This window comes from Hypanus sabinus, chromosome 26 (genome assembly GCF_030144855.1).
Source record: "Hypanus sabinus isolate sHypSab1 chromosome 26, sHypSab1.hap1, whole genome shotgun sequence".
NCBI classification, from domain to species: Eukaryota; Metazoa; Chordata; class Chondrichthyes; order Myliobatiformes; family Dasyatidae; genus Hypanus; species Hypanus sabinus.
In genome coordinates, this window is record NC_082731.1 from 10,734,193 (window position 1) to 10,749,862 (window position 15,670).

At 40.0% G+C, this 15,670-nt stretch overlaps 1 gene segment (V, D, J or C); it reads right to left on the bottom strand.

Moving 5' to 3' along the window:
- Nucleotides 1-14,283, bottom strand: part of LOC132381568 (Ig heavy chain C region-like) — a 32,120-nt gene extending 17,837 nt beyond the window's left edge. The window contains 2 exon segments of the C gene segment in view: nt 5,190-5,468; nt 14,160-14,283. Of these exon segments, the coding sequence occupies nt 5,190-5,468; nt 14,160-14,283 (403 nt within the window).
- Between the last annotated feature and the right edge of the window lie 1,387 nt (nt 14,284-15,670).

Genomic DNA, 15,670 nt, shown 5'->3' on the forward strand with positions numbered 1-15,670 from the left:
TAGGGCAGCGGCACTGTTTAAGATCATTTGGATCTCATCTGGATGACCTATACAATAGTAGCATGTTTGGGGATCAATATACTTGCGCTAATGTTTACAAGAGCTGTTGAAGAGGGTTTCCACTAATTTGGCGAGGTGATGGGAGACGGTGAGATAGTGCTGAGGATGTGGCGGCTGGTATGCAAGCAGAGGCAGTGTGCAGCGGGATTTTCAAAAAGGTCAGATAGATAATTTGGCAAAATGACAGTCAGTGATTTGCAGTATAACAGGGGGACAAGTGGAAAAATGGTGACGAATACTGGACAGAAGATCTTATATTTGAATGCATGCAGTTTGCGAAATAAGGTAGATGATTTGTAGCGCAGTTTAAGACTGGCAATTATGAAGATGTAGGCATCACTGAGTCATGGCTAAAATAAGATTATAGTTGGGAGCTCAGCGTCCAAGGATACACATTGTATGGAAAGAACAGGCAGGTAGGCAGAAGGGATGGCGTGATCCTGTTGGGAGAAAATGAAATTCAATCCTGAGAAAGAGGTGAGAGGATCAAAGATGTAGAATCGTTATAGGTAGAGTTAAGGAACAGCAAGCGTAATAAAGCATGGATGGGAAATATTGCATTACTAGGGAGAAGGTGTTTGGAAAGCTGATAGGACTGCAGGTGGATAAGTCATCTGGACCAAATGGACTACAGCCTTCAGTTCTAAAAGTGGTAGCTGATGAGATTGTGGTATCTTTAGTAATGATCTTTCAAGAACCACTAGATTCTGGCATGATTCCGGAGGGATGTAAAATTGCAAATGTCACTCCACTCTTCAGGAAAGGAGGGAGGTTGAGTAAAGTAAATTATAGGCCAGTTAAGCTTACCTCAGTGGTTGGAAATTACTTGATTCGATTGTTAAGGCTGAGGCTTCGGGATACTTGAAAGAATAGTTTCCTGAAGGGAAAATCCTCACAAATCATTTCGAACCCTTTGAAGAAGTAGTGTCAGTATTAGAGGAAAGATACTAGCATGGACAGAGCATTGGCTGATTGGCAGGAGGCAAAGAGAGGGAATAATGCAAGTCTGTATTGGTTGGCTGTGGTGACCCTGGTGTTCTACAGTGGTCTGTTGGGCCGCTTATTTTTACGTTATCTGCCAATGAATTGCATGACAGAGTTGATGACTTTGTGGCTGTTTGCAGAGGATTCCAGATATGCTGAGAATCGGGTAGTGTTGAGAAAACAGGGAGTCTGCGGAAGGACTTAGACTGATTGGGACAATGAGCAAAAAAGTAACAGTTGTAACAGAAAGACGAAGTGTATGGTCATGTACATCGGTAGAAGGAATTAACACTAGAATGTGGAGAAATTTCAAAGAATCTATGGTGTAAAGGGACTTTGGTGTCCTCGTGCAGGATTCCTCTACCAGTGCCTTATAAAGCATTACATCCTTGATTGTGAGAAGTTTGAGGCCTCTTAGAAAGAATGTGATGACATTGTAGAAAGTTCAAAAGAAATTCACAAAGGTGATTACGATTTTGAACGTTTATCACAGGAGCGTTTATTCATTGGAATTTAGTAAAATTAAGAGGGTGGTCACGTTGAAACGTATCATGTGTGGAAAGGCCTAAATAATGTGGACAAGGAAAATATGATTCCTCTTGTGAGGGAGTCCAGAATCAGAAGGTACAACGTCAGAACCGAGAGACGTCAATTTAGAAAGGAGATGAGGATGATTTTTTTATTAGCCAGAGGGTGGTGAATCTATGGATTTCGTTGCCATACACGGTGTAGATAGGGGCCAGATCCTCGAGCGTATTTAACGCTCTGGTTGATTGATTCTTGATAAGTCTTTGCGTGCAGATAATGGTGGAGCATACCGATGCGCCGAACTGCCTAGTTCTGCTCCAGACTCATGGCCTTATGGGTGATCTTGGGCACTAACTGAGAGCGTTATTTGTAACATCACTGGATTTACAAGGGAAGGAAAGCTAACGATAAAATACGTGCATTGAGTTTTTGAGATCAAGACAGAAAACCCGGGATGTCACTTGCCGAAGCGAAGGAATCTTGAGATACGACTGGGAGATCAGGAACCATCCATTCATTTCATTGGACTGAATAACAGGTGCTGGTATCGGACAGTTTCCTTTTGATTGACATTAGCACAGCAAAATAGAAAGGGCATTGATTTAATTTGGAAGTATTCAGTAAATTCACCTCCCCAATTGTTTGGTTAAGTGCGTGGAATCGACTGTGCTTGACGACGGAGAAGTTGCTTCCATGAAAATGATCAAAACCCGAGGGGAAGGTCTGCATTAATTGCTAGAGTATTGGGAGAAAATGGGCTGGGCAGATGGAATAATACAACACAGCGCTACATACTAACAAAGGCGACTTTTTTACTTGCCTATTTCAAAAACAAAACACGTAGAGCTGGATTAGGTTCCAACAAAAATACAAACAAAATGAGATTCAGTGGATTTTTAAAACCAGCTAAGCTCGGACAAAGGAGCTCCACAGCATGTTAAAAACTAAGAAAGGTGAAGCAAACAAACAGCAATAAGTTGAAATAAATTGCATCAATTATGGGTAGAATTGCAAATTGCTTCCCTCCGCTTTTCTGGGTCAGACCTTTACCTTCTTTTGAGTTTGTATCGGGGGAGGAATTACTTGCAGGAACTATCGTTCTATTATTTGATGAAAATTAAAACTCGTTTCGCAGCAGCTTTTCCATTGCAACCTATAATTTAGCATACAGTTCAGCTACGGGCTGTTTTATATTTTGTACTGCAACACAGTTTGTTTAATATCAATTTTATAATTGGTATCTTGAGTGATACTGAACGCCTGAAATAACACTCATTACGATCTGGAGTGTAATTTTTATTTGAATTGGCAATTGACTTGGAGGCATTCAGCGAGATGGTGGAGACTTAATATTATCGTGTCCCGCTTTCACAGACTAAGTTGATTATGTTATCATTCAACTAGTATCTCTTCTCGCCTTGCGATCAGAACCACCTTTCGCCTACCTCTCCCCTCCCTGAACACTCTGACAATTGACAATAAAATATAACCAAAGTTATACAAGTCAAACAAGTCTGAGAAAATTTGTTTCATCCTGTACTTCCAGACTTGCACGGATTTTAAGTGGTTGTTAGAAGATGATATGTCTTTCTAAATAAAAGACACTTTATTCTATTCCAGCAATGTATCAAGTTGTTTTCACTACGAGTTTATGATTCAAATTCCCTGCCAAGCATCAAATTAATAAAATACCGTTTATATTTCTAGCGTCCCCTTTGTGTACTGAAACCTATTTCATCTTCAAACTTCTTTCGTACTTGGGTACACTTTACACACTAAATCTTCGTATATTTCAACCGATAAAGAGGTTTTCTCTAATATAGGTACCGCACGGCGATATAGCTCATGTCTGCGACAGTGGGAAGCTAATCGGCACTCAAATATACAAATATATGAAAAATCGCATTATATCAATGTTTCCGGTAACACTTTAAAGTTACTGTTGGGGCAGGCGTGCAGCAGGTCGAGGGGAATTGATGTGCTTCGATTTGTAAAAGTACTCCAAGTTTAATTTTCTTCTTTTAAGCCAATGAAAGAATTGTCTTGGGAGGAAAGGCACGTATTTAACTTGTTCTGGGACATCTCAGCGAGTTAGCAATTTTCTATTTGCAAAAGTACATTATGATAGTGCACTACTCCGTTTGCATAATTTAAGTGAGTTTTTTTTTGTAGTTTCTTTTTTTATTGAAGTTTAAGTGAGATTCTAATTGCCCTTCTCATCGGGAAACATATGCGCTTGCCCAAAATGTAATAAGATATGTCACTTACCAGCTATCACAGTCAGCTTTGTGCCACCTCCATATACGTACACAATGAATTACTTCCTATTCATCCCAATACGGAAAGTGATCTGTAAGAGTGAATTATAGAGGTAGGTCTTCCAGAATAAGACAGAAACAGAAGGCTTAACAATATATTCTTGAGGTCAACAGGTCTCAATTTCTTTCAGTTTTCATCCGCTCTTCTGTATATTCGGTGCATTAAAAGGGCTTGTGATATTGAAACGGGAAAATTGTTGACTAAGCACCAAGGAACGTAGGTGGAATTCAACCCAAATAAGAAGTATCTTTTTAAAATTATGTCGAGCAACATCCATGAACGTATAGGCGCAGTTTGTAATCCCATTTACAAATCGACGAACAAAATAAAACTGCCCCGGAGGTTTGTGCTATGGTTTAGACTGCTGTGGCTTTGTGTTGACACATCATTTCACGTGAGCACAATAACCACACTGTTGTAAATAGTGTATAAATCCGTCAAGTAATCCTATACCTCCATGATATGAGGGATCTGGACTTGAATGAAAAAATTTTATTGGCTTCCGTCGATAATACCTCTCAGCCAGGCAGATATCAAGGAAAATATCAAAGCTTTGTTATTCATATGATTATAATATTTCTACTGCAATTACACAAGTATATAGAGTAAGGCTCCATTATGCGTACCAGTGTCTGGCAGAGGCAGTATGTTTGGCAATGAAAAGTTTTAGTCGCTGAAGGAATGTCTTGCATTAGTTTTGCATTAAGAATTGCGGAAGAGATTTATGTATGACGGGGATTGAAGATTCATCACTGTGTCACTTTTGTTCACACAGTCATTGATGCTAGTACTAAAAGGTTCCTTGTGCACCAATACAAGATCATGTGGTCAAGGCACAAATTACAATCTTGCTTAACGCCGTTTCTATTCCGCACAGCTATTTTTATGGCCAATAATCCCTCGAAAATAGCATCTGCATTGTACAGTTCAGAAACGGGTTAGCAGTGTTCTTTCTCCAATTACCAAATGCATTGGTGATTTTTGAATTGCAGAGTCCATGCTTTGGATCACTGTGGCAGTTTTGCACTCGTCAGTTGACACAGTGGTTCATTCAATAGCAATAATGTCTCCATTTGCATAACTCTGGAAGGACAAAGTGACGTTGCACCTCCAGCTGTTCCCACTTGGATATGAGCGGCATAGTGACTGTCGCTAACGTTTTATAAACCAACCCTCGCTCTACAGTGTAATACGTTACTGCTCAGCAATTTTATTCTCCAAAAAACCGAAGCAATCATAGTTTCTCGCGTGAAAGATTTTCTAACGTATTTGAATTGGCTTGTGCTCAACTTCGTTACTGTGGTCGTAGTGAGCACGGCAGAAATACGTGGCTGTATCTTCAACAATTAGATTCCTGATCTGCAGCGAAGAGGAGTTTGTTGGCTTGTTGAGAGATTCCGCATATCGTCCTCCAATCGATAAGGTTTCGTTATTGGTTTGACCGGGTCTTTGGCGGTACCAATGTGTGCTATGCAGCCCACAGGTGGTATTTTTTAAAACACAGTTGATGGTCAGAGTTTCGCCTGTTTGTTTTGTTGCTTCTTTTGGTGTCTGTTCTACCCATACACTGAAGGCATCTGAAGGGAGGAAAACAAATTTAATCATCACATATCTGAAGCAGCACAGGATGTAACATAAAATGAAATTTGTTTACGCAACGGCAAAATAGTAATCATAATTCTCTTTAAAAACGAACAGCACGTACTCGGTAACCACGCTAAAAATATCAAAACACACAACATAATCATGGTTTCTTCACCACCAGAAAGCCTGTTAAGAAGAGAAAGTTCTAGACATCAGCGTCGGCTGTCTGTGCAACCTTGTGAAGGAGCAAAGACTTTATAAGCCTCGAGAGTCTGGGCTCATTTGCATAATGCAGAAGGCGTATCAATTGCGATTATAGCTCGGTTAATGATATTCATTATCTCCGATATTTCCATAATTACATTGGTGAAATATATGAGCATAAACGTATGATAGAGATATAGAGAAAGATGTCCAACCGCACTGAATGTATTTCCATTCTTCTTTGCTTAATTATCTGGAGAGGGCTTCAAAAATGTCTTAAAAGCATCCATGAGTAACCGTCAACAAGAGACAGCAAATGCACTAAAAGCCATTCGTTTAATCACCATGAATAACTAAATAATATTCCTGTTGTTGCACATTACTGTCTTGTGGTCATTCGTCTGTTTAACATTGGTAGTCAACATGAATCTGAGACCAGCCGTTGTCAGAAAACTGACCTTAAGTTTATTGTCAATGGTGGTGTCTTAGAATTTAGTAACCTCGCTTGCAGTCTATGTGCGTAATAACGAAGCAACACACAAGATTCTGGAGGAATTCGGCTAGACAGGAAACATTACTGCGAAAAAAGAACTCAGATGTGCTTAATTTCGGGCAATAATCCGGGTCATTTATGGTCAGGAACAACAGAACAGGGAAAGCACCACAGCCAGATTTAGGGACGCAGATCCTGTCAGGTTGTTTATGCCATGTTATTCGAATTTCGAACAAATATGTTGGTACCATATTATCGCTGTCTTGATGTAACGAGGTTGATGCATCAAAGCACCACATGGAGATTTGTAAAAGCATTCATTATTTCTCTGCAACATTGTGTCATGAAGGAACTGCCCAGTAAAAAAGTGTAACATGTGGAAGGAGCAATCAGTGGCTCCTGCGCACCTATCTGCAGTTGCCATCCGTTATCGCCCATCTGTTCTGTATTGGTGACCGCAACATCTGAGGTCGGGTTTGCCCCTTACTGCATTTAGAAGGAGGTGTTCACTTACATTTCAGGAAGTAAAACTATGGGATGAATTAGTGAATACAATTATACCATAGGATGGCAGATAGAATAGTTGGGCGGAGGCGGCAGTAGTCTTATACAGCTGTTTCAGTGAACGGAGCTGTCACCTGTACTGCGATGAAAAATCAAAGTTATAAGCATATTCAATGTACATTCACGGTGATGGTGGACAAATGTAAGCATTTGATTTAATTGAGATTTTACCCTGTGGCTTCTCAATACATTTAGCTTGTATGCTGGCTTCGGAAATAATACAGTGATCAGTTTGTAACCGCTCTCCAATAAAATTCAGAAAGCCATATACACACATTCCCAATATTGTTTCTGGGCTCCAGATAAACACTGAGCAAAATTTTAAAACTCTGCTTCTACAAAGAGTGATGGAATTGATAACGGAAAACAAGAAGTTGGCAGATGATTTGTTAAAATATATATTTTGTGTCAGAGGTTACAATCGAGAAAGTGTCAGAGACCAAAAAATGTGTAAAGGATGGGAGCATTCGTTACAATTGCAATTGGCAGGTCAGTAGTATTGAAACAATTGTCGGAGCACTGGACGGCAAGTCTCTGGGTTTGATAGATTCGTCGAAGAGATGGAGAAGTAGTGGCTAGTAAGATGGCTTTTGACTTTGCAAAAACAATTCCAACATAGTTGTGATTTCAGTGAATAGACCTAAAGTTCAATCAAATATGCCATCAAATGCATCAAGTACATGGAAATAACTCTTCGCATTTGTTCAGCTTTTCAGTATTCTATATGAAAAAACTACAATAAATGCAGTCCTGGGCCAATTAACTCTTCTGCAGATTTTTTCAAGTTTTTGAAATGTGATTTCAAGGAATGTGTATCTCAGGGCAGGTGTGTGTCGCCCGTGTTGCTCCTTTGCTCAAGTATGGAGATGGCGATAATTTGGAAATAATAAATTGGTGGGTCTCATGACAGAGTTAGGGGAACAAATAAGATGATTCTTAGGGACAGAATTTATGAGCAATTGGAAAAACATGGCCTAATTAGGGATGGTCAGTATGGTGTTGTGCAAAAGCAGATCATGTCTGAGTAAAATCATTGAGTTTTTCGAGAAGGTGGAAGTGATTGGTACAGATAGAGATAGAATATGTCTACGTAGGTTTCAGTGAGATATTCGACAAGATCATTCTTGGGAATCTCGTATAGAATATTATGAAGCACTGCATCCAGAGAGATTTGGCCATTTGCATTCATAATTCTGTTGTCTACAGAAGACAGAGTGTAGTAATGAATGGCTCTTATTCTAGTTGCAAGTATGTCACTAATGTTCTTCTGTTCTACGACTTTCGATGTTTGTGATTATATATTCATACACATCGCTTTAACACAACCGTAGATGTGGGGAATAGTAAGTTTGTAGATGGCAGGAAGGAAGGTAGTATTATGGATAATACAAAGGCTTGCCAAGTGTGAGAACAGAAAATAGATCAATTGCAGAAATTGCAGAGAAAACTCAGACAGAGATTTAGCCCTGCAAATATAGATGCTGCACTCTTGAAGATCTAATGTAAAGTCCCATCTACACAATTAGCGACAGGATCCTTTCAAACTTTGAGGTACGGAGCGATCATGGGAATCCATGTCGACATCTCACAGTTGCAGCCCATTTGATAGGATAGTAAAGAAAATAAATGCAATGTTTGTCTTTATTAATCAGAGAACTGTGTTCAAGCATCAGGAAGTAATGTTTCAGTAATGTAGAAGAGGTTTAGGAGAATGCTGCCTGGATTAGAGGGTATGGGGTATAAGGAGAGCTTGGGAAACAGAAATTGTTTACTCTTGACTAACGTGGCAAGAGAAAACCTGAAAGCACTTATAAATTTATGGGAAGCATAGAAAGACTAAGCAGCCGAAATATTTCCAACAGGATCGAAATGTGTAGTGCTAGAGGACATATATTTATGGTTTGAGGGAAATTTGAAAAGAGATATGCGGCGCATGTGTTTTACATGGAGAGTGATGTGTGTCTGGAATGCTCGACTCAGGCTGATGGCAGATACAGATACAATGGAGATGTTCAGGATGGTCTTGCACAGGCACATGAAAATACAGAGAATTCTGTGTGCGTGTATGGGGGGTGGGGGTGAATCATGTGCTAGCCGAACGGATGAGTATAATTATGCATTATTAGCTCAATTAGAATTAAAAGCTCTGATTATTAACATTAACAATCAAATAAAATGACTTGAACTTATTATCATAACCGTAGTATATAAAAGCCAGATTAACAATCATTATAGATTTTGATTCTGTTTGACCCATCATTATAGATCGTAGGTTTTTTGTAATCTTACATTGGTATAGTGGTGTTAGTAGTTACAAACTCTGGAAATCAGTCCAGCTTGATGAAATATAAGAACAATCTAACGCTGAGACGTAAGTCGTCCTTCTGAAGATCTCAGATTAAAGATTCAATCACAAATAAGAGAAGATCTGCAGATGCTGGAGATCCAAGCAACACACATAAAATGCTGGAGGAACTCAGCAGTTTAGACAGCATCTATGGCTGTGACCCGAATTGTTGACTGTACTTTCCATGGATGCTGCCTGACTTGCTGAGTTCCTCCAGTATTCTGTTGTGTTGCTCGGACTAACGATTGTTGTAATGAAAGTGACTGTGGAAATGAGGTCTTGGCACAGGATAGATTAAAAGCAGCAGTGTCTAGTAGATTATGAATCAAAACTGTGGCTCGCTAATTACAAGGTTATATTTAAGTGAATTGGGATTTTATCAAGGAAAGTTTAGTAGATTCAATGCGCGAATCAGAACATATCCTGATGTTCAACTTATGCTTGGAGAGCAAAATGAAGGGAAGACGCTGCCTGCTTCCGAAGAAAGATGGATCTGAAGGGAAAGGACTCCCTTGCTCTGGGTAAAAATCAGAATAAACTTGTTACGCTACGACACCAAATCCCCAAATTACTACTTTTCGGAATGTAGAATGTATAATACGAAGAGTACTTCAAACAATAATATTCATCACTTTTGTATTCCAACTTTGCAAAAACCAGTTGGTATCTATGATCCTTTCACACCAAATTGACATTGTAATTCATTGAGAAAATATGTTCCATGCCTTATAGTCTTATGGTCTTTTATATCTAAAACGTTGAACTTTAAAAACGATGTGTATCAGATAATCAATCGAAAGGCCTTCCCACATATGTCAATAGTCTATCCAACTGAGGACCCACGAAGAATTTGGCAGGGGCTCTATTTCCCATTATGATCCCGCCAAGACAGTGAGCAGAATTTTACTCTTGGTTGCTTGTTGTAAACGTGCAATGTAGTTGAGCCAATATATATCCAATTCTTTAACTTCCTAGTTCCTCTTAACACAAGAACACTTACATTATATATTCTTTTCTCAACTTTCCAAAACAAAATGATACCTGTCACACTGTCCAAAAATTTTATTTATTTACCCAAATCCCTGTCTACCTTCGAAGCTCGTTAACCGCATGTTTATTCTTTACTTCATTCTGGAATATTAATTCCTGTTAGTGACAATCGACTGAATAAATTGCACGGAAAAGGAAACAAAGATTGGAGACCATGTTATGTGATAAAGCCATGCCAATTTCATGGCGCTATGTAAGGTTGCCAAATCTTTTAACGGGCACAACGAAATACTTTATTATCACTTGAAACTAATTGTGCTATCCGCTTCAGTGCAATGACTGAAGAGCAGAAAGATTTGAAAACAAATTGAAACCAATATTCATAATTTTCACAGTCTAACAAGAACACTTTCGATTGAGGGTATTGCCATGACTTTAAATATGTTTATTCATGCAAAAGGTCTAGTCTATTTAATTCTTGGTACCACATTATCAGTGTCTTGATGTAACGAGGTTGATGGTTCAAAGCAGTACATGGAGGTTTGTAAAAATATTCATTATTTCGCTACAACATTGTGTCATGGAAGAACAGCCCAGTAAAAGAGTGTAACGTGTCGAAGGACCAGTAAGTGACCCCTGCGCATCTATTTTTAATTGCCATCCATTATCGCCCATCTGTTCTGTATTGGTGACCGCAACATCTGAAGTCGGGTTTGCCCCGTGCTGCATTGAGAAGAGGTGTTCACTTAACTTTCAGGAAGTAAAACTCTGCGATGATTCAGTGAATACAATTATACCACATGGTGACAGATACAATAGGTGGGCGGAGGTGGCAGTAGTCTTGTACAGCTGTTTCTGTGAGCGGAACTGCCACCTGCACTGCGTTGAAAAATCAAAATCATAAGCATATTCAATGGGCATTCACTTGATGATAGACAATAGACAACAGGTGCAGAAGTAGACCATTTGGCCCTTCGAGCCTGCACCACCATTTTGAGATAATGGCTGATAAACTACTATCAATACCCGGTTCCTACCTTGTCCCCATATCGCTTGATTCCCCTATCAAAAGATACCTATCTGGCTCCTTCTTGAAAGCATCCAGAGAGTTTTCCTCCACTATCTTCCGAGGCAGTGCATTCCAGACTCCCACAACTCTCTGGGAGAAGAAGTTTTTCCTTAACTCTGTCCTGAATGACCTACCCCTTATTCACAAACCATGCCCTCTGGTACTGGACTCTCCCAGCATCTGGAACATATTTCCTGCCTCTATCTTGTCCAATCCCTTACTAATCTTATATGTTTCAATCAGATCCCCTCTCAATCTCCTTAATTCCAGCGTGTACTAGCGCAGTCTCTCTAACCTCTCTGCATAAGGCAGTTGGATGTTGGACAAATGTAAGCATTTGATTTAATTGAGATTTCTTCTGTGGCTCCTCAACACATTTAGCTTGTACGGTGCCTTCAGAAGCAATACAGTGATCAGTTTGCAACCGCTCTCCAATAAAATTCAGAAAGCCATATACACACATTCACAATATAGTTTCTAGGCTCCAAATAAACACTGAGCAAAATTTCAAAAACTCTGCTTCTCCAAAGAATGATGGAATTAATAATGGAAAACAAGAATATGGCAGATGATTTAAAATATATATTTTGTGTCAGAGGTTACACTCGAGAAAGTGTCGGAGACCAAAAAAATGTAAAGGATGGGATCATTCGTCACAATTACAATTGGCAGGTCAGTAGTATTGAAACAATTGTCGGAGCACTGGACGGCAAGTCTCTGGGTTTGATAGATTCGTCGAAGAGATGGAGAAGTAGTGGCTAGTAAGACGGCTTTTGACTTTGCATAAACAATTCCAACATAGTTGTGATTTCAGTGAATAGACCTAAAGTTCAATCAAATATGCCATCAAATGCATCAAGTACATGGAAATAACTCTTCGCATTTGTTCAGCTTTTCAGTATTCTATATGGCAAAATTACTATCAATGCAGTCCTGGGCCAATCAACTCTTCTGCAGATTTTTTCAAGTTTTTGAAATGTGATTTGGTCCTTCGGTAGTTGATGGGTCCGTGGTGAAATAGATAAGCAATAGATACTAGATAAGTTACTGGGTGACGTAATCTCAGAGCAACTATCCTGGGCCAACACATTGATGGAATCAGGAATTAGGCACTTGAGGAGATTTGGGATATCACCAAATGTTTCAGCAAATTTCTACATATGCACGGTGGAGAATGCTCTGACTGGTTTTATCGTGTAGTCTGTTGTAGTTGCTTCAATGTGAATTATTGAAAGAGGCTGCTGAGGGTTAGAGGCTCAGTCAACTCTAGCACAGACATAATAGTTCCACCATCATATATATCTTCCTCAGGCGGCATCCATCATTAAGCATTCTCACCATCTGAGACATACCCTCTGCTTATTATTGCATCGAGGAGAAGTAGAGCCTGAACACCTACTCTGTGCCATCAAGTATATGAACAATCCTTGAAACTATCAACACAATCTTGTTATTCTGCTTGTGTTTGTTTGTTTATTTATTGTAAATTATAATTATTTATGTCTTGTACTATACCTTTGCTATGAAACAACAAATTTCACAATGTCAGCGATGATAAATATCACTGATTCCAATTACATTCTGATTCCAATTTCAATAATTCTGGAATTGAAACCCATCCAACAAAGATGCACCGTACCTTACACACTGGAGTGCAAAAATATACTGTCTGCTGCTGTTTTAGAGAATCATGATAGGTTTATGATACTTAGTTGCAATTTAAGCCTGGTGATCTAAAGATGTAGTCAGGATATTTGGAAGAATTCATTGAGGAATTAGTGAGGTCAGCCATATATCTACTCAGTGAGAAAATGAACGGCAACGATTTATAAACCAAATGCCGTGGAAGATTTGGAAAAAGATTAACTGTTTCTAGTTATTGTCAAATGCTGAACCTTGAAAAGCATAGTGAAGAAAAAGACAGTTATTAAGGACTACGGGATAAATGGATATGTGTTTTGCAGAACTCTTCGCAGTTTGAACATGGAACAAGAGCTCTGGTTAGCAGTTGGGTCTTTTGCTTGTTCTGTCTCTCCTTTCACAACCCCCCTATATTCCTTGCGGCAGTGCAGGTACTCGCATGTATCGCAGTTCCATCTGGAAAAAAGTTCCTCCAGGTACATGAACTGAGTGCAATGTCTTCTCAGTTTCTAGATGTAATGTTGACTTTCTTCAGTCTGATTTTGATGATGTATTTGAAGCGTTTCCTCTGCAATCAGATCACGTCATTCAACTGAGAGTAAAGTATTTGTTTCGGGAGAAGAGGGTTAGGTATTTGATTTACATGATCTATCCATCGGTGATGGTGTTGCTTTATCGTGGTGGAGGTGCTGTTCATGTAAGCTTCCTCCAGTGCTGTAGTGCATCTGCCCTTCCAGCATATCCTCAAAACATATCATAAGTTTATTTGGTGGCATTGTTCAGGGGCTTTTCAGGATCCTGCTCCATAATTCAGCTCCATAAAGTAACATAACTCAGAAGACTGCTTTACAGACCAAAGGTTTTGTTTCGACCCCAGAATGTACCTCATTTGAGGAGGAAGACCAGGATGATGTGTGATTGTGAATGGGATCTGGTTCTTTTGCCGTTTATATTGGATATCAGTGTACTTCAGTGCAAGATTCTCAGTATGATCACTCGCACTGTGTCACCACTTAAAACAGTGACAGGCATGGAATGTTTAGGAATCAGTTAGGTGCAGCATTTTCCCAAGGAGATTGTGAATAAATCCTTCAACTCCCGTTGACCGCGTTTTAATCTCTTTGGGTATCAAAACTTGTCTGGTGCATGATCTATTGTCAGACATCAGAACAACAGGAGCTGAGTGATTTGGACCAATGATTAGGATTTAGATTTCGTGGTTAGGGAATAAAGATATTGACGAAGGCATACTAGATCTTTTGTTGGCAAACACAGGGATGCTCTTGACTACACAAATCTTCTTTTAGCCAGAGCCTCCACGTTTGTCACGCTTTGAATGGCCTAAAATAGTCTTTGCAGTTGAGACTGCGCTTCACCTGTGAATCCATCGAGTTCATTAATTACATCCGGTGCGGCCTCCTCTACAACTGTGAGATGAATCAGGGATGGTAGACGGCTTCGTTGAGCACCCTCACTCAGTCGGCCGTAACATCCAGCCATTTTAATCGCACTTCCCATTCCCAACTGACATATCTCTCAAATGTCTCCTGTAATGCTACAGTAAGATCTGTCGCAGGTTAATTGAATAACACCTCATATTCCAAGTTCACAGTATCCAGCCTAACGTCATCATTATCGGCTTTTTTCTTCTGGTGACCAGTCCCCTCTCTTCTCCTGCTCCTTTATTTTTTCATCCCTCTTGCCGTATACGCAATATTTTCCCCTCCACACCCTCACGCACAGCCCATTACCCATATCCTCTTTCTGCAGGTTAGAGTCAAAGTCATAGAAATGCATAGCGCAGTAAAAAGCCCTTCAGCACATCTAGTCCGTGTCCATTGAATTAAACTGCCATGCACATTGACCTGCACCCGGACCATAGCCCTCCATACCACTCCCATCCATGTACCTATCCAAACTCCTCCTAAAGTTGAAATCGAGTTTGCATGTTCCGGTTGCGCTGAAAGCTCATTCACCACCCTTATGACAATCTGAGCCAAAACATTTCCCATCATGATACCCGCAAACACTTCACCTTTCACCGCAATCCATGGCCTCTAGTTACGGTGCCACCCAACCTCAGTGGAAAAAGTTTGCTTACAGTTGCTCAGAGTTTTGCATATCTTTATAAAATCTCCCCTCCATCTTCTATGTTCCAAGGAGTAAAATCCTAACCTATTTAATTTTTCCACATAACCGAGGTTGCCAATCCTGGCAACATTTTCTCTGTGCTTTTCGCAATCTTATTTATATCTTTCCTGTCGGTTGGTGACCAAAACTGCACACAATACTTCAAACCCTGGTTTGTCCTACTGAAGTGCAACATCCTGAACATGTTTGGAATAAAATTCATCTGCCTCAAATTTCACAAATTCATTACTCCCGGCTAAAGAAAATTTTCCACATCACTGTTTTAAATGGATGCCCCTTTAGTTTGAGGCTGTGTCCTCTTGTCCTAGATTCCCCCACCAAGGGAAACGCGCTTTCCACATCTACTCTGTCTAGGACTTTCAATGTTTGGAAGGTTTCAATGAGATCCCCACGATCCTTCTAAATTCCAGCGACTGCTGGCGCAGAAGAAATCTGATAGGAGAGAAGAGTGAACTATGGGAGAAAGGGAAGGAAGAGGGTTCCCATTGGAGGTGAAAGGCAGCTGAAGAAAAGAGAGAAGAGACCAAAGTGTGGAAATTCTGAAGAGGCAGGGGAAGGGAAATTAATTACTGGACGTTGGAGACATCGAAAGTCATGCCATTAGGTTAGAGGCTAACTAGAGGGAATGTGCGTTGTTGCTCTTCCAAACTGAGAATGGCCTCTTTGCGGCAGAAGAGGAGGCCATGGAATGACATGCTGGAACGGGAATGGTGATAGGAATTGAAGCTGGCTATCC